Genomic DNA, 26682 nt, shown 5'->3' with positions numbered 1-26682 from the left:
GGGGTCTAGATGTGTGACCAGGAAAATCGTTAAACTAGAATGTAAATGTTGAAATTAAAAGTAATGGATTAGAGACAATTATGTCAGAAATGCCAATAAGAAGTCTGAAAGCAAAGACAGGGAGCCTTTGGCCAGTGTGGAATCTTATTTCAGAGGATGCTGTTGTGTGGGAAGGGGAAAAGCAGGCATGAGTGGAGAAGTTAGAGATCTGAAAAGAAATGTTTGAGACTTTACAAAAGGGAGTGTGAAGTGTGTAGAGAGGGAGCTGGAGAAAGCCAAGTATAGAGAGCCCTGTGAAATGTAAAAGGATGGGTGCTGAGGGAGAAGGCAGTGAGATAAGTAGACCAAGAATAAACGTTATTTTCAACAGAAAGGATTTTAGAGGACTCAGTGTGAGATCAGTACCAGAAGCAATTCAGATGTCAAGGGGGATGTAGTACAGATTTATTAATTTTAGCAGAAAGAAGCTGAGAGAAATAAGAGAGTCACCGTTTTATTCTTGAGTTTAGCTTTACCACTTCTGATCTGTAATGAGACTGTGCAGTTGCCAGCCTTTGTAGTCTGGGGATTTTTTTTTCTGCCATACCATTCAACCTTCTATAAACACTTTAGCTGAGCTTTATGCTGCAACATAAATAATGTGAATTAATGATTATTTGAGCCATGCTCTGCATAAGAACAAAATATGGTGATACAGTCTATGTGTATTCTGCCTTCTATTTGCATTGTGAATCTTAAAAACAGTTGATGAGAGAGAACAACTCTTTCTGCCAGTAACACAGTAGTTTTTAATATAAAATTAATTTTGAAAAGTTGAGTTTTGTGGCTGTTAATTGATTGTAATGGACCATCTGCTGCTCTTTCAGTTGGAAAGTGCTGGTTGTCTAGAATTACAAGTTTTCTATCTGATACAGTATTACCAAAGTTATTAGCATTTCTCCTCATCAAAATGCCATTAAAATGGAATGCCACAATCAAATTTCAGACTGAATTGTGCTATTTTTCTTTCTTGGTCCAGTGCTCACTAGTGAAGGAATTGTGTTCATCTCTGACTTCTCCCCTTCCAAAGCTCCAGCCAGCTCAGGGAAGAAAGTTTACATCTCTAGTCCGCATTCCAGTCCTTCTCACAACAAGCTGGCTGCTGCTACAGGGGCCAAAAAGGCCCTTGATAAAGTAAAAATCCTAATCAGTAATGAAAAACCAAGGTAGGTTGCAAATACTTCCTCTCAGATAATGCTTTGTATACGTGTATATTTTATCAATGTACTTAGGTTAAAACCTGTAAGGTAATAAGCACAACAGTGTACAAATTGGAGTAAGCACTGTGTCTGAGGGTAATTTCCCATGAATGCCAGTAAATGTCAGGGCAGCCAGCACTGTTCCCAAGTGAATTGCATTGGATTTGAGATGTGCAAGAATTACACTTGTTCCATTTGAATGAAGTGCAATTTTTAAAATTACTCTATAATCTTATTTAGACAAAAGTCAACAGAATGTGTTTTTGGAAGGCGGTGATGCTCTGACAGATAAATGGAAATCTGCAATTGCCTTGTTATCAAAGTAGGGGTTACTTGAAAAAATGCAATTGCAGGAAAAATGAAACTGTTAATTTTATTTTGAACTTGCTCTGTTTGTTGACACAAGCTGATAAAAGTTCATGTCTGATTTTCCAGTGCTGAATCTGTAACACTCAACGACTGTCTTCAGTTGTCATATTTGCCTTCCAAAAGAAACTACATGCTCTTACTGTATCCCAGGGAAATTCTGATCCTTGACTTGGAAGTGAATCAGACAGTGGGTGTGATTGCAATTGAAAGGACAGGGGTGCCTTTCATACAGGTAAGGAAGATTTGGTTGGGTTTTATCCTTGTAACAGCAAACAATTCAATCAAAACCTTTCAATTTTTCAATTTAATTGACTTCCTTAGTCACAAACCCTGTAGCTGAAGAAATTAATGGAAGTGTTGCCTTAATGGTAGCATTTTTAATGGTTTGCTTAAACATCAGGAGTTGTAGGTTCCCTTGCAAGTGTCCTTTGCAAAGGGTAGGATTTTGAGTATGCAATCTAACAGACATCTCTTTGCCCAGGTAATCCCTTGTTTTCAGAGGGATGGGTTATTTTGCCTACATGAAAATGGTTGTATCACATTAAGGGTTCGCAGATCCAACTGCAGCATCACTGCAACTCCAAATGAGGAGCCAGGTGAGTTTTGTGTCAAAAATGTCCAGAAATGAATTTTGATGCATTTTAATTAATAATTTAACACCAATAATGACCATCATGCCCCACGCAGGATGATGAATTACAGCCATTCTAGCGTTTTGTCTCTTATATATTGAGTTTAAATTGAAATTTATGCTACATTTTCCCTAAACAGTTTTTGACTTCTCTGATATTAAGTGCAAAATAGTTTCTATTAATATCCTGAAAATACTTCTATCACTACATAATACTTGAGTTATTAAGTAGCTTAACAGTACCATATACAAGAATGTTTTAAGTAAAATATGATTATGGCGTTCTTTTTATCTTTAAGAAAAAACATTTTTCAGACAAACACAAGATTTTGGAAGTCATTTGGTCAATTGGAAAAATTTATTTTAGAGCTAAGATATGGGCTTAAATTTAGATTAAATCTGAACTATTAAACTTTTGTCTCATGAAATGTTACTAAGAATGGTCTTTTAAATCTAGTGGTGGAGACTGGAAAAAAGGGAAAACAGTGATTTTTGTTTGTTTATTTTGGTTTGGGCAGTTTGCTAATTTCTAGTGAGCTACATTACTGGTTTCCAGGTTTACCAATGAACCTGGAGTTTCAGATTGTGGAGAGCAGGTGCATATTCTTCCCAGCTATGAAACAGCGTTTTTTTTTAGGTTTTACAAGATTCATATGGAATAATATAGTACAAAGACACAGTTACATTTTGGAGAGCTTTCCAGAGCCGTTTTGTGTACAGCAAGATCAAGAGTTTGTAGTCTTTGATTGCTTTTCCTAATGGTTGCACAGGAAGCACATGGATTTCAATCTAAGACCTCAGTTGTTCTTCAAATTTACCTTTGTTGATTGATCTCATTACATATTTTTCACCCTAATTTTTTGTCCTCTGGGCGATGTTGATGTTACAGATCCAGACCCAGTTCAGGAGCTGGTTTATGATTTAAGAAGTCAGTGTGATGCCATCAGGGTGACCAAAACAGTTCGACCCTTCAGCATGGTGTGCTGCCCAGTGAATGAGAATTCTGCAGCGCTCATAGTCAGTGATGGCAGGGTGATGATCTGGGAATTAAAATCCTACATTTCTGGCAGAAATGTGCGGAACAGGTAATGGGATTTCCTTTTCTTACCAAAGCTGCTTTTTTTTACAAGTGGTGTTCAGTATTTCATTGTATTTTAAAGTCAACAGTGATCCTTCTGTGTGTGGAAGTGTTTCAAGTACTGTACATGTGTGTGGGTGAAGGAAGAGGAGCAAATTATGTCACCCAGATAGATCAGTTCCCTTTCTTTGAGGAAGTGCAGGAACTATATTTACTCTTTTCACTTTAAAAGGCAGTTCCATCCTGACTGTCTGGACTAAGAAAACAAAAGACAGAATGACTGTTCACATTATTTTGGGGGAGCATTTTCCTCTCATTTGGCTTTCTTCAGACCATATAATTTTCCTTAGGAATGGATCCCTCACTTTCTGTCATACGTAAGGACCAAATGAGTCTGTAAAGAACTATGCTTTTAGTAGGGGAATGGCTTTCTGCTGCATTTGTGTGAATTTGACACTGAGCAATATGAAGCTGCACAGCAGGTGACTGGAATAGGGTGGTATAAACAATGTTTTGATACACAGAGCCTTTAAAATTTTACATTTTGAGCAGTCTCTCAAAATACTGCGTGAAGTAATACAGTACCTTGAACATTCATTGTATTAAGGTTGTTCTGCTGCAATAACCCTTTAAAGTACCATGGAATAAAATAAATAACTTACTGCCATAAAAGAAACAGAATTATTTTAAATGTCAGTAGTACCAGATTTTCAACATAGATCCTTTTGTTCCTCATCAGAGATTTAGTGTTTTTATTCTTGCTGTTCTCAAAAATACTGCTAGATGGATTCCTTGTGCTGCATATCCAGGAAAGCTACTCTAGAATCCATATGTTCTTGGGTTTTACTTCTTCTATTCTTAAGAGTCATTTCTAAAACATTGATCTTTGTCATGAAGGAAAAATGTAATACTGTAAGAGCCAAGTAGGTCTCTGCTCTTTGCTCATGACACAGAGCTGCCCCAGCCCAGCAGGACGTGGCTGCCAAGGCTGCAGGGGCTGTTTGAGTCCCTTGGGGATGGAGATTGTCCTTGTAAGAGGAACTTGTTTCCATTTCTTTTGCAGCAGTTCAAGTGCATCACCTCTGTACTCCCCAGTCTCCTTCTGTGGAATCCCTGTAGGAGCATTCCAAAATAAACTTCCAGACCTCTCATTAGACAACATGATTGGTAAGAATTTCTTTCATTGATACTACTGCTACTAATTTCTCATGGTTTTGAATCATTGTACATCTTACTTTTCTTAAGAACTTAAGAATTATTTTCTAATGGTAAGTCTGAAATAAAAAGAATTCCTGTTTGCTAAAGAAATTATCAAATGAATGCTCTTGAGGATTTTATGTTGAGGACTAGTGTTCCAAGTTCATTTTCTTTGAGGAAAAATAGTGTTTTAAAATGGAATCTGGCCAAAACACTTTGATTTTTTGATCCTAATCTTAGAAGCCGATGTATCTGGCACATGCCATCTTTGTGAAATCTAGATGACAACCATTTTTCCAAAAAGTTTCATCATACAAAGCTCAAGAGGAACAAATGTGCCTTCTGCATTTGTAGCTTTTTATTATATAAATTCCTGTCTGAAAACTTTCCATAACATCTCCAGTTATAATTTCTTACTAACAAGAGCTTTCATTTTTAAGCAGGGCAAGGTGCAAGCGCTGGAGAAGAGTTAAGGAATTCATTTCTGCAGGAAGTGCACCTCAAATTCCTGCTGACAGGACTTCTGTCAGGGCTGCCTCTGCCTCCTTTCGCCATCCGCATGTGCCCGCCCCTCACAACCAAAAACATCAAACAGTATGAGCCCATCCTTGCTGTTGGTGAGTGCCTTGAAAACAATATATTCAGTATTAAATGCAAATATAGTTGCTAATAAAAATCTATTTGTTGATCCTGTGTAACTTATTGCAGATGGTGATCCTTGTATTGGTTTGCTTCTTTGATAGTCTTTGGGTTCTTTTTTCCTGCCTTGGGTTTAAGCAATGCTACCTGAAAGATGCTATATATAGTAAGTTTGTATTTATCCTGTCATTTACTGTGATATTGGTCTGTTGATACACTCAGCATTTTACATGTTGCTTTCACTTCATTCTGAATGTCAGGAAATACTGACTTCTGCAGCCCTGCATTCCTGGAATAAGTAAATGAACTTTACAGAGAATTTATTTTTGCTCTGATGTGAGTTTCTAAAATTACACTCGCAGCACGTTATTTTTCCTGGATGAATCTATTCTGTCTTACCACAAATGTACTTAAAGTCATCTAGATATTAAAAGAGTTGCCAGTGAGCACCTGATTTATTAACTCGAAGTTCTCCCTATTTAAACCTAATTTTTTTTGGCATCCTCTTTCAGAGTTGTGCTCTAAACCGTAGGCAGTCTATCATGGTGTGATGTAATGCTGCTAAAATGTAACCTGTGGTTTTCCATGAGCTGTAACTGTTAAAACAGGTGAAATAAAAAGATTAGGGAGCAAATAGGTTCCCTATTTGCAAAGGGATTTGCAGCAAGGTCTTTGCAAATTTAACATAGCTGAATGGCTCTTTAGGTATCCATTGTTGTATTTCATAAAGTTAATATTGAATATAAAGAAGTGTCTAATGGAAAATTGTAAGTTTCAGTATTTCAGAAGGTTTTTGATGTAATTGAAGCTCATAGCTATTAAGTTACTGATTTCTAATTTGAAAGATGTCATTATTTCAGGGATGAGAAAGCAGAATTACTTTAATGATTCAATAAAATCTACCCAGGATTCTCCCCTGGCGTTATTGGTGGATAACAGCTAAAACATTTCCTTGAGGCATTTACTCATCTCCAGTAATCAAAGCAAAAAGAAGCATTCCTTTCTTCTGCAGCTGGATGGGTGTGTTGTAGAAATGCAAGAAGAATAATCAGATTTTCTACAGCCTCTACAAAAAGGTTTGGAAGAATGTCTTGATCCAGGTGGATATCAGTGGCTGCAGAGGGTTAAATATTTGGGATTTAAGTGCTAGACATTAAAATAGTTTTTCTAAAATTGTAAAATATAATAGTTACAGGTATCTAAAAATAAGATAGAGAGACAGAAATAGCTGTAAATGCTGAATTTGCACTGAAGTATGGAAGAAAAAAATAAAATATGTGCCTATATTTCTTTAATCAATTTTTATAGGTACCAGCAATGGCTCTGTCCTGGTGTTTCACCTTACAAGTGGACTCCTCCACAAAGAGTTAAGCATCCATTCCTGTGAAGTCAAGTAAGATTTTAATTTTAATTCCTGCTATAATCCTTTTAGGAAACAAATGCTGAAACACCTGAGTGATGTTACCCAGCTGTGTGGGTGTCTTGCCTTGCTGTTAATGAAATCAGGAAAATTGCCCATTGAGTGCTCTACGCTGACAGTGCCTTTGCTGTGTAGAGTTGTAACACCCTGACAAAACTGTAATGAAAATTACATTGAAAGAAATATTGGAATTGCATCTGTGCCTGCTGATCTGGGATGCATGTCAACTACTTCCAGTCTCTTCAATGCACTGCAGGACAAAGAAGTCTTTTTAGGACAAGAAACTTTATTTCAGTGTCTTATTTATAACTATTGGGATTGAGTCCTTTGAATTCTAGTTTGTGTGTCAGGGTTTAATTATTTTCTCCCCTTGAGGATGAAATTGCTGTTGAGACAGTTCTAGTCCTAAGTGAAGTAAAGATAATTTTACATTGACAGGTTGTTAGGAACATAGGAATCCGTATTTATCCATCCTAAGAAGGAGCAGAGTAAGTGTTAAAGCTTTTGTGCTGTGTGCCTGTGTGTACACACCAGCAGAACTTTTTGCATAACTGATGGCACAGATATTCAAGGTGGTGCTTGCTGGATACATATTTCCAGACAGACTGGTGCATAAAAATAAAATACTTATTTCTAGTACTAATAGTAGTAAAAATTTGTATCAGAATTGTGTCATGAAGCCTTCATCTGGTTAAGGTCTGCATTTTACTGTGCATTCTGCAAAAAGTTAAGGAAAGTACAGGTTACTGAGACTAGGCAGCTCTGAGAGTTCATTGTGGAAACCTGCTTGGAATCTACCACCACAATTAACTTTATGTTTGTTGTGTGATTACTTGACACTGTAAGAATAGAATTCCCCTTTCTCTTCTAAACCATTTGAATCTCTTGGTTTCATACTGTTATCTACACATGAAATTATTTTCATTTTACTTTCTGTTATGCAGCACAAGAGGAGAGTCCTTTTTTATTAAAGTGATTATAGAACTCAAAATGAGTTCTACACTACTCACATTTCAAAAAAAAATAAAAAGATGGAGAGAGAGGAGGAAATAAATACACTAGAAAAAAAAGCGTTGTGCATTTTTAGTATTGTTAGTTTGGGCTTTTCACTTTGTAAAGAGTTTGCAGCTTTTGAGAAACTTTAAGAATACATTACCTTTCTGGCAAATGTCCGCAACAAGTCTTTGTAGAATTCATTTTTTGTGAATTTTATTTAGCCAGAAGCTGTTATCAGGGTAAGTCTTTTAAATATTTGTTAGAGTTCCCTCAATTGTCAGAATGACTTTCTACATAATTTGTACAAGTTCAAGGGAATGCTTCAAGCAATTTAGATTAAGGCATGGGGATTCTTTTCTTTTTTTTAATTGATTTTAATGGAGTGCAAAAGTTTTTCTTTCACTGGGAATTCTTACTTTGCTTCTAAAATGTGGATAGACTGAATAATGCCAGTGTTTCCATTTTATCTGAAAGAACGCCTTCGGGGACCATCATTATTTTAGTATGTAATTGAGAATACCCTGAAATTGTAACTCAAGGCCAGCAGAGTTTTCAGTGCTCTGTATTTAGGAAGAGAATGTAATAAAAATAAGGCAATTGTCCTTTACAAATCAAATGTTCTAAGTTAATGGCCACTGAGTGGTTTGGGTGTTAACAATTATGATTTCTTTTTTTTTTAAGATTAAAGTGTTCTACATGTGTAGTCACATGCTGATTTTTTTGTTTCTTTGAGTTTTTGTTTAAACTTTGAAATTCCCTTGTGACTAGAAGGAGGAAGAATTGCCTTTCTGTCCATCCTTTTAAGATGGTTCATACTTGTGGGTAACCTTGAATATTTCTTTTATTTATGATTATTACTTAGCTTTCACTATTTGTTTAGAATTATGTAAGTAAATACTTTGCTGTTGAGTTTAATTTTATTTTTATAAGAAGATTGAGGCAAGCAGCAGCAGGAAGGCTTCAAAGCACACAGAGGGAAAATCAATCAGGCCACTGCCAGGAGTGTAAGTGGTGAGGGGAAATCAAGAAGGGAGCTATGGCCTGTGCTGCCTGGCAGAAACTGGGAGCAGGAGGTCAGGATTCCTTCAAGATAGAGAGAAATACAAATCATTCTTATTACTAAGAGGAACTGGAAGAACCATGAGCTAACCAAGTCTGATACCTGTGGACAACAGGCAGTACAGGAGGTAATAAAACATCTTCAGTGCGGAGTCGAATATATTTGAGACATGCAAATAAAATGCCTGCAGTGCAGCTTTACATTCAGTGGCACATTTGCAGCTCTCAGTGCTACTTTTGCTTATTCTGATAGCTAAATAGCTGTGACTGGAGCAGCGCTGCTCATTCTTTTTCACTGAAGCTCAGCAAGTTCAAGGCTGCAACAGCTTTTCTTTTTAAAATTAAAATCTCACTGGTTTTGATGATAACAAGAATGTCTATGGCCTGCAGGCATGACTTGAAAATTACTACATTGCATCCAAATTTTAGCAGTTGAATTGAAGCTGCTTTAGCATTTGAATTTCAGCTGACTGCTCTTTGGGAAACTGCTTTGCAAACATTCATCATCTCCTTAAAAAAACTTTCCCTGAATAGAGAAATTAGAATGAAAGATATCTACCAGTACATTGATAGCACATATGGTTTTATCTCCCATTTTGCCTTTCTCTTTTTCTTATAATCCTTAAATTTAAGTAGCAGCTGCCATGTCATAAAGTCACAACAATCTATTCCCAACTAGAAATGTAATTTGTGTTTTTATCCACTTCAGTGCACTTTGTAATTTGTTTGCATTGGAAACATTAATCAAAGCAACTGAGTCTCACTCCTGAAGTAACTGAGACAAGTTGAATGTATAGAATCCCTAAATGTTACATTTTAAAAGAGTGGATTCAGTCTGAGAAGTGGTTGGCAGCTGAATGTAACCCTTAATTCTGGTAGGCAAAGATGACTTCTATGAGGAAATTTTGGCTATTTCAGTAGGGAAGCCATTACTTGTTTTTGTCATTAAAATTCAAACCACTGTCTTCAGATTCTCAATTTCTATGTATGACAGTGACAAAAATTCTGTTGTTTCAGGTGCAAGCAGTTAGCTGAGCTAAGGTTTCCTTTTGATTACGAGTGTCTTGGGTTTCTGTAGATTTTTATTGGTATTGACAGATGGCCAGGTAGAAGCAGAGAAAAAGGACTTGCGCTGTTAAATCTGAGCTAATGAAAGAAGTGTAGAAAATGCGTCAGGTCTTTGAAGGAGAATGGTGAACAATACCAGCACTAACAATGCATTAGGAGTGGACTTTTTCTAAAAAACACAGCTGAGTAACAGATAAATGGAAATGGTGTCAGAATTCACATTTCTTCCGTTTCAGAAACGTCCCTGGATTTTTGACCCTTTGGAGACTTGCAGTGTCACCCATTACTGCAGTTGCAGATTTCGATTCAATCATGCCTGTGATGTTTCAATTAATAATTGAATATTTCTCATTTTGATTGAAATTAATGGTTGAACTTTCATAGGTCCTACTGGGAAAAAGACTGGGCCCTAAATTTTTAACTTTCCTTGAGGACTTAGGAATAAATCTTCCCATGTTTTTAAAGCTTGAACTAAAATAATAAATATGACTGTAAATTGTATGTGCAAAATATTATGGAAGTGCTTTTTAGTTTCACCATCTCCGCTGCATTTAGGAAACTTCTGCTTAATACAGTGTGAGTTGGATTTACTGACAGTAAGTCATAAATACTGTTCCTTATCTTTCTCATACTTCACATGTATTCTTGCAAAGCACACAGTTGATGTAACAGAATACTTGTCCTGGGAACAGCTCTTAAGCAATCTGCGTTTGAAGGATTTGAGGAAACCTTAAACCCTTTTATCTGTGTTAGAATGAAGTTGAACACACGTGTGTATTAGAGCTCAATTTTCTTTAGATAAGCTCCTTGATTTATCTCACAGATAAAGCACTCAGCAATTTTTGCAGGCACCAAGTGTGTGTGGGAAAAAATGGGACTGGAGAAGGGTCTTGTTTTGGAACAGTCCCACCCGGTGCCACTTTCTGTCCCTTTTGCCCTGTGGTATATTTCAGGAATTGGCTGAGAATCCATCTGTGCTGCCAATATGTTCTGAGCCCTGGAACTTAACATCCTTGCAGCACTGCAACAAGATTTGCTTGGGAGCTGCTTTGGTGTGATCAAAAAGAACAAAACCAAAAAACCACCACGTTTTTGGTTCTTTTGTGAAATCTCGTTGGGGCCTTTTTGTATCATCTTTTATTCTCCTCTCTGTGGACTGGAAGATTGAAGTCTGCCCACATTGCCCCTCACATGAATATTTTCCTGTGTGCTGGGAAATTGGAGTTGTTTGATAGTAACCACTGATTTGATCAGAGCAGGGCTTTTAGTCCGCTCCAGTGCTGAGGATCTGTAAAGGCCTTTTTGCAAAAGTTAACAATGTTCCTACCTGAATTTTTTATTTAACCAAAGAAGAACCAATGCAGTCTGAAAAGAAAGCTGCTCTTAAATTTCAGTAACTTTATATTCACATCATAGTTGTTAATGTGTGGCTTCTTTTTATGCTTAAATATGATGTTTCCAGAAAGTCTAGAAAATTACATCTGTGCTGGTTTTTTAGAAGAATATACATGAAAAAAAATACTTCAGACTTCTAGCGATTCAAATATTTTGGCTGATATGCTCCTTGTATTTCCTTCTGATCACAGAGGAATTGAGTGGATAAGCTTGACTGGCTTCATTTCCTTTGCCACATCAACACCCAACAATCTGGGACTGGTCAGGAATGAGCTGCAGCTGGTGGACCTTCCAACAGGTTTGTGTTTACTGAGAAATCTGCTCCAGGAGCTGACAGATTTGCTGGGGAGTGACAAGTTCTGACTATTATTTTTTATTTTTTTAATTGCTTCTGTTGTCGTGGCAAAATAAAATAATAAAGAGGAGCTTTAATTGTTCTCACTCTTCTCTGGGAAGCCACAAGATGTCTTTTGTCTGGTGCTCTGCAGACAGAATTGAACCAACACCTTTGCAAAAACATTTTGGACTTACTGAAAGAATAATAAGTGTCAGCAGGGGCTCTAGAAGCAGCCACACAGGGTATTAGTGGTGGATTTTGTTCACAAACTTCATTTCTTTCCATATTTCCTACTGTGTTTTGTCACAGTCTGCACCCACTGTTTCGTGTGCACCTGAAATAGTGTTGAACCTTTTATTGTGGTTTGTTTCAGCAACAGGCCAGGCACATAGTCAGGATTTGAGTGTGAATGAGTGTAAAATGGACTTTAAACAATAAAAGCTGATACTTTCATAAAGAATTGGAAAGGTTAAAAAATAAGTAACTGTTTAAAAGATACTGTTGGTAGCAAAATTAACAGGTTACGTGTGTTTTTTCAACATTTTGGCCTTATATAGGAGGAGAAATATAATTGTAATGAACTCAATATTTGCACAATACAAGGAGATAGAACTGGGGAGATTAGACAGCCCAGAACAGGAAGCACTTCAATAATTTTAAATCACTTTTGATTGTGAAAACCTGGAGCCATTTAATTTCTAATTGAAGAGCCTGAATCTTGGAACACACGACTAATTCTGAATTGCTTTATGTAAAGTGATTTTTTTTTAATTGAGGTTTTTAAGTTTATGAAAAAACATCAATTGTCTTTCCAGGGTGCTGCACAGAGAGATTATTCTTGTAGCATGATATCATTGTAAATTTTTTCATAGAATGCCTTTTGTTCATCTGTTTAAAATCAGAACAGAAAAGATACGTGCATTGGGAAATTAATCTCATGTAAAATGGGAATCTGGTTTTTCACTCAGCTTGTGAATCAGCATAAAACATTTCTAGACAGAAGTCATAAAAGGTTCAGTATTTCTGCAGGCAACCAAGTTTTGAGTAAATGTGAATATCTGAGACTTTAGCATTTGGTTTGGTAAAAAATGGTACTTTTCCTCTTTTAAAGCTTTCAGGGAAGGCACAGCAATTTAACTGTTTGAGTTTTGCTTCTTCCCTCACTTAGGAGCCCAACTTTCTATTTTAGGCCTAGGAAAACTGTGCTGATTCAGATTTACTTTGACAAAATTCACATGTACATTTCTGAATAAAAATATGAAGGACAATTCCTAAGATGTTGAAAACAGAGGTGAAAGATTTCCTTTAGCCTCTGACATGAGAGCTCTAACTAATGTTCTTGATAACTAGATTTATTCATGTAATTGGCTTAAGTAATTTAGCTGTGAGCTACAAGAGGAGCTAAAGTTTATGGCTTGAATTTTCCTTGAAAGCTAAGGAGACTGGAACTTGCATAGAAGATGCTGTTTGTAGGTTGTTACTTATTTTAGTGATATCTAGAGCACCTATAATTCTGCAACACTTCCTTCTAGTGGATGAAAATTTTGTTGGGGATAAGATTATAAATTCTTAGGATTTACTCTTTTAGCTGGAAAGAAGGGGAGTTGTTCTGATAAGTGTAGAATGTAGCTCACCATGAAATACTATCAGACTTAGGTTATGGCGGAGTTAATTTCTCTTATCAAACTTGAAATCTATTAATGAATTTCCTCCTTGGGGAACAGAGAGAATCTCTCACTGGTTTTGAGTGGAAAATAATAACTCTTTGAACTCTCTCTCTATATTTATGTTATTCTGATGCATCCATTTGAGTTGATGTTCTCTGGAAGTGAGTCAGGTGTTAGACTTGACTTTAGAGTTTACATTATATTTAATGTAAACTTTAAATGCAGTGAAATTAAATGTGGTAAAACTTTGACAATGACAAGAGTAATGTTAGAGATGACAGGTGATTTGGTTCTCTTCTGGTTTGTAAACTGGTTCTGTTTACAAACAGAATAGTTCATAAACTATTTCTGTATTTCTGTTTAGTTTGTTGACTGTGTCTGTTCTCCCTCCTGGTTTTGTGCTCCAGGCAGGAGCATTGCATTCCGTGGGGAGCGAGGCAACGACGAGCCAGCCATTGAAATGATAAAGGTGTCTCATTTGAAGTAAGTACATCAGCCTTGGGAAGTTTATAAATTTTACTGTGTTGCACGAAAATCCTCATGATAATACACACATTCCAAGAAAAAAAGCACTTCAGAGTGTATAGAAAAATATCCAACAGCATCAAGAGGGAAGTGCTTCAGAATATTAATTCCAAGTGCAAAAGCTGTGAATGTTTCTGTGGTTGACTTTGTCACTTCAGGATCCAATCATATTGCAAGATCAGTAATTAATATTTTATTTCTTGCAGGACTTGTGTTTACTGAACAGGCATTTTGATAATATTAAGGCTAATAAAAGTGCTGAACTGGTTTTTTCCACTTTGATTCTGTTATGAGTTAATTCTCTTTTCCATAACTTAAGCCTTATTTAAAACTAGGAAGTTAGACATTAAAGAGTGGATGATTATTCACATTTATTTAGCTTTTGTGTAAGTATTTCACGCCTTTATAATAACTGTCTGCTGGAAAAACCAGATGTGAGATACAGTTGTTTGAAAAGTCAGCTGATAAATGACCAAATTGTTTCCTTTCAAGTTCTCATTATTTTGAGCTCAGGCCTGTGACAGGAGCCCCTGGTCTTCATAGTAGCAAAAAGAATAATCATGGTAGTCTGGAAAATTACTTCACTTTCTTGTATAAATGAAATTAAAGTGGTGTTGAATTTAACAGGGCATTGTCTCTAAATCTTAAAAGCTTTTTCTTTACAGTGGAGGAAAAAAATTAATGTCCTCTAGCTTGCACAGGAATATTTTTGTATGTAGGAGTTCCAGAGAATTTGGAAGAGTTCAACCATACAATGTTCTTAATAATGCATTAAAAATTAAGAACAGCCATGGGCTTAGGTGAAGAGTCTGGAGAGTGTTGAGTGAGACAAGAAAGGAGGTTCACTTGCAGAGAGATGAATGCAGTGCCTGAGAGGACAAATTGCTGCACAGCCTCTCTGTTTTCAACTTGAATGTGAAAAGTGGTAGATTAAAGGTGTTTACACTCATCCAGCTCCACAGATGAACAGTCTGAAGACATGACTGGCAAGTGGTTTAGAGTGAGATGATTTTATGCTCATTTATCCCTGGATTAGGAAGTGGCATGCATGTGCAAGAGAGAAAAAAGTCTGTCCAGCCTGCAATCTTGGTGTGTCTTTGGTGTTTGGTGCAGTCATTGACTCAGGCTGAACAGGATGAGATCAGAGGTGCTGCTGCTCTCTCTGAATTACTCCCCTTGTCTCCTTCACAGTAATTGTGCAGAACCACCTGTCAGAAATTTATAATTCTGTTAGATTTGAAGAGAACTCTTTTTCAGACATTTTTTTGCTTCTCAGTAACTCGAGGGAATCACAAACTTCAGAGGGGGATTTAATTTGCTCTGCTTCCTCTTAGTTTTGGAAGTCTCCAGAGTGCTGGTGTGAGCAACATGTGTGAAGGAAAATGCTCAAATGACTCTTGCTGGACTAAATTCTCCTTTGTTTCAGGCAGTATCTAGCTGTGGTATTTAAAGACAAACCACTGGAGATCTGGGATGTCAGAACATGCACTCTGCTCAGAGAAATGTCTAAAAACTTCCCTACAGCCACCGCTTTGGTAAGGAGTAAATTCTGTTATTCTTTAATAAATGTAGTACATTGAGGTGGTATAAAAATCTTTAAACAATATTGCAGCAAATGTTACTTGTAGCTGTAGCATATATGGGGAAGCACTTTAACATTTCATCTGTCACCAAATGGAAGCAGGAAAAAAGGAGGTTCTGGTGAAGAAATCTGCTCTGCCCCTTAGGTGATGGAGGGAGGTATTACAGAGAGCAATCTTCTTGAAAATCGTTATAAAGCCCCAGTAAATTCAGGGAATAAACCTTTGTCTTTTCCATTTTTCCTGGGCTCTTTTTCACAGGAGTGGTCACCTTCCCATAACTTAAAAAGCCTGAGGAAGAAGCAGTTGGCAGCCAGGGAGGCCATGGCCCGGCAGACAGTGGCATCAGACACTGAAGTCAGCAGTGTGGAATCCTCTGTGATCAGGTACCCCTCCTTCTGATGGAATCCTGTGCTACAGCAATTGTTGTTTTTCCACCATGTGCCACTGTTCTATGGAACAGAATATTCTGGAACTGATGCTTGAGTACCTAGCAAGCAAAGCAACTTGATGGGCCTCCCTTTCGTTTTCATATGTGGGACTTTGATGTACCTGTTTCTCTCAGGTGTATCTGTAGCAGTGCATTGGTTAGCTGGTTCTTTAAGTAAAACTGTTATTTGCCCTTGGACATTTCCACAAGAGTGCAAGTAATAAATAGTTAACTGTTAAATAAAGTGTTTAGAAGGATATATGCTTTTTTTGTGCTGTCTCTGTGCATTAGGTAGAATTTGTCTTGCAATTCTGATTTCAAGAAAGAAATAATTGCGTCTCATGTTCTTTTTAAAGCTTGTTGCAGGAAGCTGAAAGTAAATCAGAGCTGAGCCAGAACATCTCTGCCAGAGAGCACTTTGTGTTTACAGGTGCTGATGGGCAGGTTTATCATCTCACAGTAGAGGGAAACTCAGTAAAAGACAGTGCAAGAATTCCTCCAGATGTGAGTTCCAATTTTTCTATGTCATTGATGCTTTAATTTTCTGCTTAGCTTTGATTGCCAGAAAAAAATCAGGGATAAGCTTTGTAGCAGCAAGTGGTCACTAATGCAGTACTTTGAAATCTGAAATATGAATTCCAGCTTCAAAACCCGTAGCAATTCTGGTTTCACAATCTTATAAATATTTTTTTCTGTTTTAACTGAGTAGAGTTTGGTCTATCATGTCTTTTTTTTTTTAAATTATTGTTGAAATATTTATACATATATTTGGATCTATTAATCACAAGTTTTTTTCTGCTTCTTAAATATTTTCAGGGAAGTATGGGTAGCATTACTTGTATTGCCTGGAAAGGGGATATCCTGGTTCTTGGAGATGTTGATGGAAACTTGAACTTCTGGGATTTGAAAGCTAGAGTGTCCAGGTATGAAGGCAGATTAAGTCTGTGAAACATGAGATTATAAGTGTTGGAATGTGGAATGTTCTCATCCTTCCTCATTTTTGTTCTTCACTGTAGGGAAAAATGCAAGCATTTGGAAATAAAAATTCAGAAAATGTCTACTGTGTCACAGTTCTCTACATTTAATCCCTTGTGTTTTCAGAAGAATTAACATTTAATCAGGCTTTTAAAACCAGCTAGATATCTTTTTTACATTAAATCTGCAATGGCTTCTGGTAAAACATTAAATCTTGTGGTGTTTATTCCAAGCATTTCATCACTTTAGTTTTAATTATCTGGGCATCCATTTGAGTGTGCATGTATAGAAAGATTGTTCTCTTCCTCAGTCTGCAATACCAGGACCTGCAAAGTTCATGGAAAAGATTCAATCTCCTACAATATTAGGTATAGAATGATGGATCCTGCTCTTGTCTTTCCTTAGGGGGATTCCTACACACCGGAGCTGGGTGAAGAAAATACGGTTTGCCCCGGGGAAAGGAAATCAAAAACTTCTTGCAATGTACAATGATGGGGCAGAAATTTGGGATTCAAAAGAGGTAAGTGACTGTGGGTTTGATAGGCACTTCTCCTCAAAGCACACACATCACCTCTGAAAATCAGGGTGAGGGATTCAGTTTTACTGAATCATGGTTTCTTACTGACAGTTGTGTGATAAAGTCATACGGCTTTTCTCCAAAGGCTTTTACTCCCTATAAAGCACCTTTAAGCTGCCATCAGTGAGAAGTGTCTTTCACTCTTGAAGCTGACAATGTGTCTGAGATACTCTTTGTCATCCTCTTGTAATGGTTTTGAGCCAGACCTTGAAAATTTAAGGAGTCCCCAATCTGTGGACACAAGGTTGCTTTTACTGCAGGTTTCTTCTGTGTATGGTCAAGAGTAGCTTTAATTTGTTAGGGAATACCAGAAAAGCAGACACTTGTTCATTAACATTGCCTAGCTTCTCTTCTTACTCAGGACCTCTGTAGTTATTTTCACAAACCTTCTGGGGTTTGCTTTGTAGGTCTGTCAGGGGATTATAGTACCGTGGGGAAGGAAAAATAATTGTACTGTTTTAACTTAGCCCCTGGAATAAGTTCAGGGTATCAGGGTATGAAACAGGAATTTAAATTTTTTTCCCCATTCACTTTGTAATGAGCACCAACTTTAAACTCACACTTAATTAGTGCAATATGAAACTCCACTGATGATAAGAATTGGACAGCAGATACAAACAACTACTGTGACTTCCATAAGCAGAGTAGGATATTACCCAGTGAGTCTCTCCTTGAAGCACATTTGAATAGTTTTGATGCCACAAGATACTCCTGTAGCTGTTCCCTCCTTTTATTTTTCTAGGATAAAGGAGTTTCCTACATGAAAGCATTTAAAATTAAATTCACATTTTCAGTTGAAAGTCTTTCAGAATATCTGTAGTAATATTTTATAGTCTCAGTTCTATTATACATCTAATCCTGTCCTGTTAAAAAAGATAACAAAAAGGCAGCTGTACACTGTGCTCAAAAGGATCTTTTCTCAGCTCTAAATTGGGAAATAGTATTGTTTCAGGGCAACCATGTGACCTAACTCCAAGGGTTCTGAATTCCCTACTCTCCAGAAAAGACCATTATTGAAATGATTTATGGCTAACTTCACCTTTCATTGTGAATTTTGTGCTGTGCCTCCTGGCTGCATGACACAGCCTTACATTGGGTGATGGAGAGGCTGCTAAAAATAAAAAATAACTGAATTTTCCCAGGTACAAATGGTGAGCAGTTTAAGAAGTGGGAGAAACGTGAATTTCCGGATCTTGGATGTGGACTGGTGCACGTCAGACAAAGTGGTGCTGGCATCAGATGATGGATGCATCCGAGTGCTGGACTTATCCATGAAGCCCTCATGTTTCAGGATGGATGAACAGGATTTAATAGGTATGGCTGTGTCTTTTTTGCTATCCACTGCTTGATGCTTCTGCACTCCTGGTTGGAAGGTGGAGCTCAGCACTTCTGTTAGAACAGGGAATTGTCACATGTGGACATTTTGATGCCTCTCTACTGCTTTTCATAGATACAGGATTTTTTTTATGCTTAAGTCATATGGATGAATTTTTTAATACAAGTTTTATCTCCTAAATTACATATACTTTTTAATATCTTAATTGAAATATAAATGAACAAAATAAGAGCATTCTGTAGAGATATCCAGCAAGTTGACTTAAAAAGCATGGGCACATCAATTAGGTATCAGTACCTCCATCACTGATATTCATTACATGATACTGAAACATTTGTTGATGTGTGGAAATGTATGTTCTGAGTTTCTCAGGTGTTTGTAGTCTGATTCATTGCTTTTCAAACTGACCTTTAAAATAGCAATATTAGTGCTGTTTGCCTTCTTAGCTGTATGTTTAAGAAGGGAATTTAAATATTTAACTAGTTAACTAAGCTGCATTTTTCTGTATTTATTATTACTGGTGTTCAGATAACTGCTCTTGTTGTCTTTTGAGTCAGTCCTACCTTTACTCATATGATTTCCTTAAAACACAGTAGATTCTAAAACACATGTAATAAACTGATGTGGGGAGCTGTGCTGTGGGTTTATTTGAGGAAATGTAATTTATCACAGCCATTTTTGCTATCAAAAGAATGTTCTGCAATAATAAGTTATAAAGATGAATGTTGTAAACCCAAGCACACTGAAATTAAAACTGTGCCAGCTGTAAGGCTGCCTGTGATTTAGCTGTCCTTCTGCCTCTGCACTGTGGTAATGTTTTAATTACCAAATCACATTTACAAGAGTCCTGCATCACTCACTGCATATGAAATGCAGGGAATTGTGAATATTTAATAATGGAGCTGGTTTTGGTACTTATTTTACTCCTAAGTCACTGGGTAGCATTTACTGCCTGTCACCCACACCTTGTACTGAGTACAGACTTAGTGACTTTTACATTTGTGTGACAGCACTTAATGTATCATTTTTATGTCATTAAACTTCCCACCATCCTTTCCAGATGATGGGGTTTAATCCTCGTGTTATACTGTAGGAACTATGGGGACAAAGCAAAACTAATCATGCTTTATGATACATTTGAGTACAGCTTTACTTACTTTGCACCATGCCCGTGCAGTAGCAATAATCATTGTACACAGCTCTGCCTAATGCCAGTGTAATGCAGTCCAGGAGAGTCTATGGCTAAATTCACTAGGGAATATCTTGAAATTCTCATTTGAGCATGTTTGATAATCCTGTACCCTCTATGAAATGTTTTTGCTTGAGTGTAGAGATAAGCTTTTATGTCTAGCAGCCTGTGCTGGATGTGTGAAAAGACTTATTTATGATTTTCCTGGTGCTTGCAAACAAGCTGGGGCATTTTCTGGTGGGGCATTTTCTGGTGGGGCATTTTCTGGTGGGGCATTTTCTGGTGTACATTTTCTGGAGGTATATTTTCTGTGGTACATTTTCTGGTGTTTTCTGCTGCTACGTTGTCTGTGGTACATTTTCTGATTCCTGAACACAGCACTATTGCACTTGAGCCTCTCGACAATGAATCTTTTCCTTTTGTTTCAGAACCTGTCTGGTGTCCCTACCTGCTTGTTCCAAGAGCTTCATTAGCTTTAAAAGCATTCCTGCTGCATCAACCATGGGATGAGAAATACTCTCTAGATATCATGGACATGTAAGAAGAAATATAGATCTATATATAACATATTATTATTTTTTAAAGCCTACATCTTTTATTAGTCTTTCTGTGCAAATAACTGTTAGATGCATAAGTTTCCCCACTCTTGGGGACAGGCAAAAATATAATTAGTTCACTATTTATTACTAAAAGTAATAAATAGATAAGGCTCTAAGGTCAGGTGTTTCTTCTGGCTTTCAGTAGCACTTGGCTATTAAAAACTGCAGCCTGCTTTAAGTACTGGCAATATTTTTATGTCATTATATTATTTCTGAGAAAAACTGTGTGTTCTCTTTGTTCTAGAAGTTAATGCAGCAGTCAGGATTGTTCCTAAAGTGTAACTGGAAGTGATATTCTGATATTGTGATAGACCTGTCTGTACTCTTTGAGAGCCACGTTCACATCATCATAGGAGCACGCTTCTGTGTCCTGTATTGTGCTCGTGGTCACATACGAATGCTCCAGGCATTGCCATTTTCACTAATTTTAAGGTTAATGAAGAGAAGAAAAATGGGAAAAGAAAGATTGACACTAACTGTGAGGTTGAGTGCAAGCAAACCCAATCTTTCCCTGCTATTTTGGAATTGGTAACTGGATAAAGAATCCTGCAGGAATGGCTTACCAAAAGAATGTGAGAGGTTGTTTCCATGCATGTGCTTGTGTTTTTCTCCTACAAGTAGTGCTCTTCCATTTCAGATAATTCTGTCTTTTTAGTAATGTAGAAAACCTCTATTTTTTCTTTTTTTTTTTTAAATCCAGTGATTATCCAGAGAATGAAAATATTAAAAACCTTCTTCAAGAGCAGTTGAATTCATTGTCCAAGTAAGAATTTTCCTATTATTACTTGTGTAAGCTATGGAATTCTGAGAAGGCAAAAAATCTGAAGTCTGTGGCAATTCACAATTAATGAAGAAAGAATGCTTTTTGCCTCTCTAAAGATAAGCTTGAGTAATGACAGTTTTTATTTTAAAAAAATGTTAATTTTTATGTAATTTTAAAGTTGGTGCTTTAAAGGTACTGATAGTGTCAGCACATGTTTTACAACTGACCTGTGAGCATTTGGAATGCTTTAAGCAGTACTTCTCATGGATTTAGGGTTCTTTATGGTGATCCAGACTGCACTGGACACTGCTGCTTAAACACTCCAAGGTTTGTTAGGATATTTGAACTCTGAGGAAGAAAAGACGATTCTAAAAATCCTTTGTTGAAGATATAATTCCAGAGCAGTGTTGATGCACATTTCTCTGCTTACACAGAAAACAGATTTTGGAATTCCATTTAAACCATGAAAATTACAGTTTTTTCCAGTTTCCTTTTGTCCTTTCATGTAGTAGGACAGAAAAGGTAACAGCATATTTTTATCCAGTTTGAAACACTTGTGAAAATCTAAATTCATGCATGTGCATCCCTTCTGCTATGATACTACATAGCTGCAAGATTACTTGTAATTGAATTAATATTGTAATTGGTAGAATTACTGCAGACTAATTGACAGCTTTGCATACACCCTGGTGGTGATTCCCTATATTGCAAGGATAAAGAGTTCTGATGGACTCACTGCATTGGGTCCTGGAGATCAGTTATATTTCAAATTATATATAATTCCTATTGTAATTGTCTTCATAGATGCATTTTCTCATTTCAGAAAAGAAATTGTGTATTTTAGGGTTTGGTTTTTTCAGCTTGTATGTGGTGCATCCTATACGTGTTCAAAACCAACCAAACAAAAAAACCTGCACAGCATTTTACAGATTCTTTAACGCTTTCTCTTTTGCAGTGACATAAAGAAACTTCTGCTTGATCCAGATTTTACTCTCCTGCAGAGATGTCTCCTGGTTGCCAGGTAGTAGAGATCCAGATAAATACAGGAAATGTTTCCTAGGAAAATCTCGATGCTATTAAGGCATAGGAATGAGCTGAAGTTTAGGTACTCACCCAATTGTCCTTTAACTCAGGGCAGTCCCTAAACTACTTTGTTACCCATATATCAGAGTGGTTTTAGGACCAAAATGGAAATGTTACCTCACTGAAACACAGTTTTATTTGATTTCTGGATACAGGGAACTTCTCTCAGTCTTGGTGGCACTTTCATAACTGCAATTCTGGCAGCCACATTACATTTAGTTGGTCATGCCCCAAAATGTCATTTAGAACTTCACAATAGTTCTGTACAAACTGAGGAAGGCCTGGGATTTATTTCAAGTGTATTTGTTCTGTGTGGTTCGTCTGCCTAAACTGAGCTAATTTTAGTCTGTCTGTATTCAGAGACACTTTTCAAACTTAGTAACTTGTGGTTGAAAGAGGAGATCGGTGGCTAAATGTGAAATAATAATAATAAATATCAATTTCCACATATTTTTATGCTGAACATTCGTGGCATTTAATTGCTGTTGTAACTTACCTTGCTGAATGTCATTCCTTAATCTTCTCTAGAAGTTTGTCCCACTGATCATACAAAGTACTTGTGGTGTGCACAGGAATGCACAGTCCTTGAGAAAATGAAATATATCATATTTTTATGTGGCATATGAAAGAATACAAACCTATTTCACATCTTGCTTTGTATCTTCTCAGACTGTATGGGGATGAATCTGAACTGCATTTCTGGACTATTGCTGCCCACTATTTGCACAGTTTATGCCAGGAAAAGCCTGCAAAAGCAGACACAGCTGTCCTTCAGGAACAGTTGGTTAATCCTCTGGATATATGCTATGACATACTGTGTGAAAATTCTTACTTCCAGGTATGTCAAAGAGTTCAAAACCAAATTTAATAAGAATGTCATCAGCACAATAAACACTCACTTTCCTGTACATATTTCACTTTTATTAGTAACATACCAGTCTGGATTAAAACATTCCTGGTGCTTAAAAATAGAGGGTGTTCCAAAAACTGGCAAGATATTTACATATCTTTTAAATGCCTGGTTTTATTTCTTATGGTAGGCTCACATTTAAAATATTTTTCCTTCTTTGTCCAGAAATTTCAGCTAGAAAGGGTAAATCTCCAGGAAGTGAAGAGATCAACATATGATCATACCAGGAAATGTGCTGATCAACTTCTTCTCTTGGGCCAGGTTTGTGGGTAATATTTGAATTTTTTATTCTCCTTCCCTGTCTGTTTTGTGTACTTAGCCTATTCAAGTAAAGCTTTTCCTAACTATATTTGTTATTTCCTACTTGTGTTAACCCAGTGCAGAGTTTTTGCATTCTTAGTATGTTAAATTCATGATGGGTTTTCAATGCTATCCTTATTACAAGTGCCTTAGTGAAATAGAAGCTTAGTCATTACTAGACTGGGAGATATTTTTTCAGCCCGTTTTAGAATAACTTTCATTGTTATTTGTTCCAGGTCTTAAAAAGGATAAAAACAGAAAGGCTTTTAAGCAAAATTAATGTGTTATGGTCAAAGCTGTATTTTTTTCTCTTGCCAGACTGACAGAGCAGTGCAACTACTGCTAGAAACCAGTTCAGAGAATGCACATTATTACTGTGATTCACTCAAAGCTTGCTTGGTCACCACTGTCACCTCATCGGGGCCATCTCAAAGCACCATTAAACTGGTAGCAACCAACATGATAGCCAATGGAAAGCTTGCAGGTAAAATATCTTTCTCTTTGCTTATAAAATAGTAATTCTCATCATTTTTAAGGATGCCTGTGGAGTGAATCCTGCTGTAATAGATCTTACAGGTTGCATGTCTGTAGGAGATGCTACCCAGAGTAGTTAACACAAAAATGATCAGTAACTGAGTTATAAAATCCAGCTTGTCTTGATTCATTTTCACTGTAGAAGTTATTTCTGGAGTAAATCTTGTAGCAGTTGTTTGCACAAAAAGAGGCTGAGCACATAATATGTATTTTCCACTTTTCTAATTAAAGAATTAACTAAAATTTGGTGTCCTATAACAAGAGATGAAATATAGACTTTGTTTCCTTTTCAGCTTAGAACTTGCTTCAAAATACATGTTTTCTTACAAGTACAGGTTAATTTTGCTTAATGCAAGAGCTGTTCACCATATGCTGAAATACTCAGACATGCAGAGAAAGTTAAAAGTCTGTACTTGCCTGGAAAAAATACTTCCCACTCTGTAGACTGTTAATAATTACTCTGTGGACAACATTAAATTAAAATAAAGGATTACCTATGAAATCTAGTTATTTGATTTACAAAGATGATTATCTCTTTATGATGAGAAGTCCTGTGAACCCCTACATTTTTGTTTAGAACAAAGACAAATGAGAGCTTTGTGTGGCTTCTGTAGCCTGGGACGAAGCTCCAATAAGTGGCACCCAGTCTCAACATCTTCATATGCTGAGGATATGGAGATCCTTTTCCACACTTAGATAACAACTCTTTTTTTCCCTGAACTTCCTGAGTGGAGTGCATTTTTCTGTTCCAGAGGGGGTGCAGCTGCTGTGTCTGATTGACAAGGCTGCAGACGCCTGTCGCTACCTGCAGACCTACGGCGAGTGGAACCGTGCGGCGTGGCTGGCCAAGGTGTGCAGTTCCTCACTTCCCAGGCTGGTAACACCCACCACCTGCTTAGCATCTGTGCTTAGGAAGGCTGAGGAGGGTGCTGAAGTTCCCTAAATAACTGAAACATCAATTGGAAATGCCATTTAGCTACAAGAAGCCAGTCCATTCAATCAGCACTGACAGGTTCTTCAGCCTTCTGACCACACAGGACTGGGGCCCAAAATGGCTTGGAATACTCAATTTCCTACTTTTTAAGCAGTGGTTTAGGAAGGTCCAAATAGCTGTAGCAGTACCAAGTTGGTAATAAACTACAAAAATCCACTCTTGGATGGGGATAAGTAACTGGGCAATGACTTCGTGCTGAGCTCTATGTAGTGTGTGAGCTGATTTCAAAATTAGCACCACCCACGTAAATTTGCATCACCTTCTGTGTTGGTATGCAGATATAATTACAGCAGAACTACCCAGACACAGCATTAATCCTCTACATTATAAATGGGCAGGAGTCAATAAGGATTTTTCAGCATCTCTTGAGTAAAATTTCTCTTATGTTGCCTGAAGAAAGCCTGGAAAAAGTTGTACTTAGATTTTCTAAATGAGTGAATCCTGCTTTTAAGAAAAATAAAGATGTTTGGTCCTGAAGTCTTCAGTAAAGGATGAAGATTTCTAACTTTTTGATTTAAAAAAACTTTAGAACAACTTGGGGTAAAAGTAATGTTAATCCCATTTAAAAATGGAGTGCCCTGAGTGGAGTATCGTTATACCCAGATATTTCTGATTTTCCTTTGTCATGTTAAGGAATATGTGTACTTTTTATTAAAAACTGATGGTTTCTGATGCAATTGCTTCTGTCCAGAGTGTTGCCCTGAGGAGAATGAAGCAGAAGCAGAATGCTGTCTGTATGTGGAGCTGGCAACTCACCCCAGGCTCTGCTGTCTCCCGCAGGTCCGTCTGAGCTTGGAGGAGTGCGCGGATGTGCTCCGGCGTTGGGTCGATCACCTCTGCTCCCCGCAGGTCAACCAGAAATCCAAGGCCATTCTTGTCCTCTTGTCTCTTGGCTGCTTCACCAAAGTTGCAGAGATGTTGCACAGGTAAAGGTGAAACAGCACAGTCTGTGTTTGCTCTGGGCCAAAATTGTTTCTGACATCTGTTTCTATTTTAGCATGTTCTTCTTTAATTAATTTGAACCTGTTGGCTGCAACTGGTGTTTCACTTTACTGCAGGCTCTAAAAGATTGCCAGCACCCATGGACCAAGCAGTAATGATTTATAGTATCTATGACTTTTTCTGAGTAACTTGAGCCCTGATCTTTCAAAAAAAATTTATAGCAAGTGTCAGTTCTTGAGTGCAAGAAAGGAGATGTAAAATGTTTTAGAAAGCCTCTGTGCAAGTGCTGGCATGATATCCTGGAATATGTTTCTGGTTTGTATCCTAACAAATGAGTCTCTTTCTTTTTTTTTCCCCATTTAACAGTATGAGGTACTTTGATAGAGCAGCTTTATTTGTAGAAGCTTGTCTGAAGTACGGGGCATTTGAAGTTAATGATGATACAAATATCCTTTTTCTGAAATCCTCTTGCTCACCAAAATCTTCACATCTGATCTGGTGTTCTGGAAAGCTGAGCAGTTGCACAAACTTTTGTATTATAAGTAATAAATAATCATGCATATGTAAAAAATACCCGATTTATGGAGTCATCACTGATGTCAACTTGTATGTAAAAAAAGCCACTAAGAAGTCATGTAGGTAACTCCAGGTCTAATTAACAAAACAATCTTTGTGATATTAAAATTTCTGTTGCAAGTTATGCCATTGTATGATGATAGCTACTTAAGCATATCTGCAGTGTATCAGGTTTAGTTTATAGCACTCTGCATGTTGCTTTACAAATACTAATATGCATTCAAAAGTAGCATTTAAAGCAACTTTTTTCTTCTTATTTGTGCTGAAAAAGAATG

General features: G+C 37.0%; 1 protein-coding gene across 4 annotated transcripts in view; it reads left to right on the top strand.

The window, feature by feature from the left end:
* Positions 1-26682, top strand: part of WDR11 (WD repeat domain 11) — a 35125-nt gene that overhangs the window by 6202 nt on the left and 2241 nt on the right. Inside the window, exons 5-28 of one of the 4 annotated variants that reach the window (XM_048311351.1) lie at positions 1019-1205; positions 1674-1839; positions 2089-2203; positions 3128-3323; positions 4383-4483; positions 4957-5130; positions 6461-6545; positions 11282-11388; positions 13502-13577; positions 15046-15154; positions 15461-15585; positions 15986-16133; positions 16446-16552; positions 17010-17124; positions 18324-18495; positions 20135-20243; positions 21006-21068; positions 22024-22089; positions 22821-22989; positions 23227-23322; positions 23680-23845; positions 24648-24745; positions 25670-25815; positions 26198-26277. In XM_048311351.1, the coding sequence (XP_048167308.1) occupies positions 1019-1205; positions 1674-1839; positions 2089-2203; positions 3128-3323; positions 4383-4483; positions 4957-5130; positions 6461-6545; positions 11282-11388; positions 13502-13577; positions 15046-15154; positions 15461-15585; positions 15986-16133; positions 16446-16552; positions 17010-17124; positions 18324-18495; positions 20135-20243; positions 21006-21068; positions 22024-22089; positions 22821-22989; positions 23227-23322; positions 23680-23845; positions 24648-24745; positions 25670-25815; positions 26198-26277 (2976 nt within the window). Of the gene's footprint in view, positions 1-1018; positions 1206-1673; positions 1840-2088; positions 2204-3127; positions 3324-4379; positions 4484-4953; positions 5131-6460; positions 6546-11281; positions 11389-13501; positions 13578-15045; positions 15155-15460; positions 15586-15985; positions 16134-16445; positions 16553-17009; positions 17125-18323; positions 18496-20134; positions 20244-21005; positions 21069-22023; positions 22090-22820; positions 22990-23226; positions 23323-23679; positions 23846-24647; positions 24746-25669; positions 25816-26197; positions 26278-26682 lie in introns of all 4 variants that reach the window. The other 3 variants (XM_048311350.1, XM_048311349.1, XM_048311347.1) reach the window with 3 other exon arrangements.

The sequence above is a fragment of the Corvus hawaiiensis genome, chromosome 8 (assembly GCF_020740725.1).
Source record: "Corvus hawaiiensis isolate bCorHaw1 chromosome 8, bCorHaw1.pri.cur, whole genome shotgun sequence".
Classification (NCBI taxonomy): domain Eukaryota; kingdom Metazoa; phylum Chordata; class Aves; order Passeriformes; family Corvidae; genus Corvus; species Corvus hawaiiensis.
The sequence above is the reverse complement of the archived record's forward strand: the minus strand, read 5'-3'. Positions and strand labels throughout refer to the sequence as shown.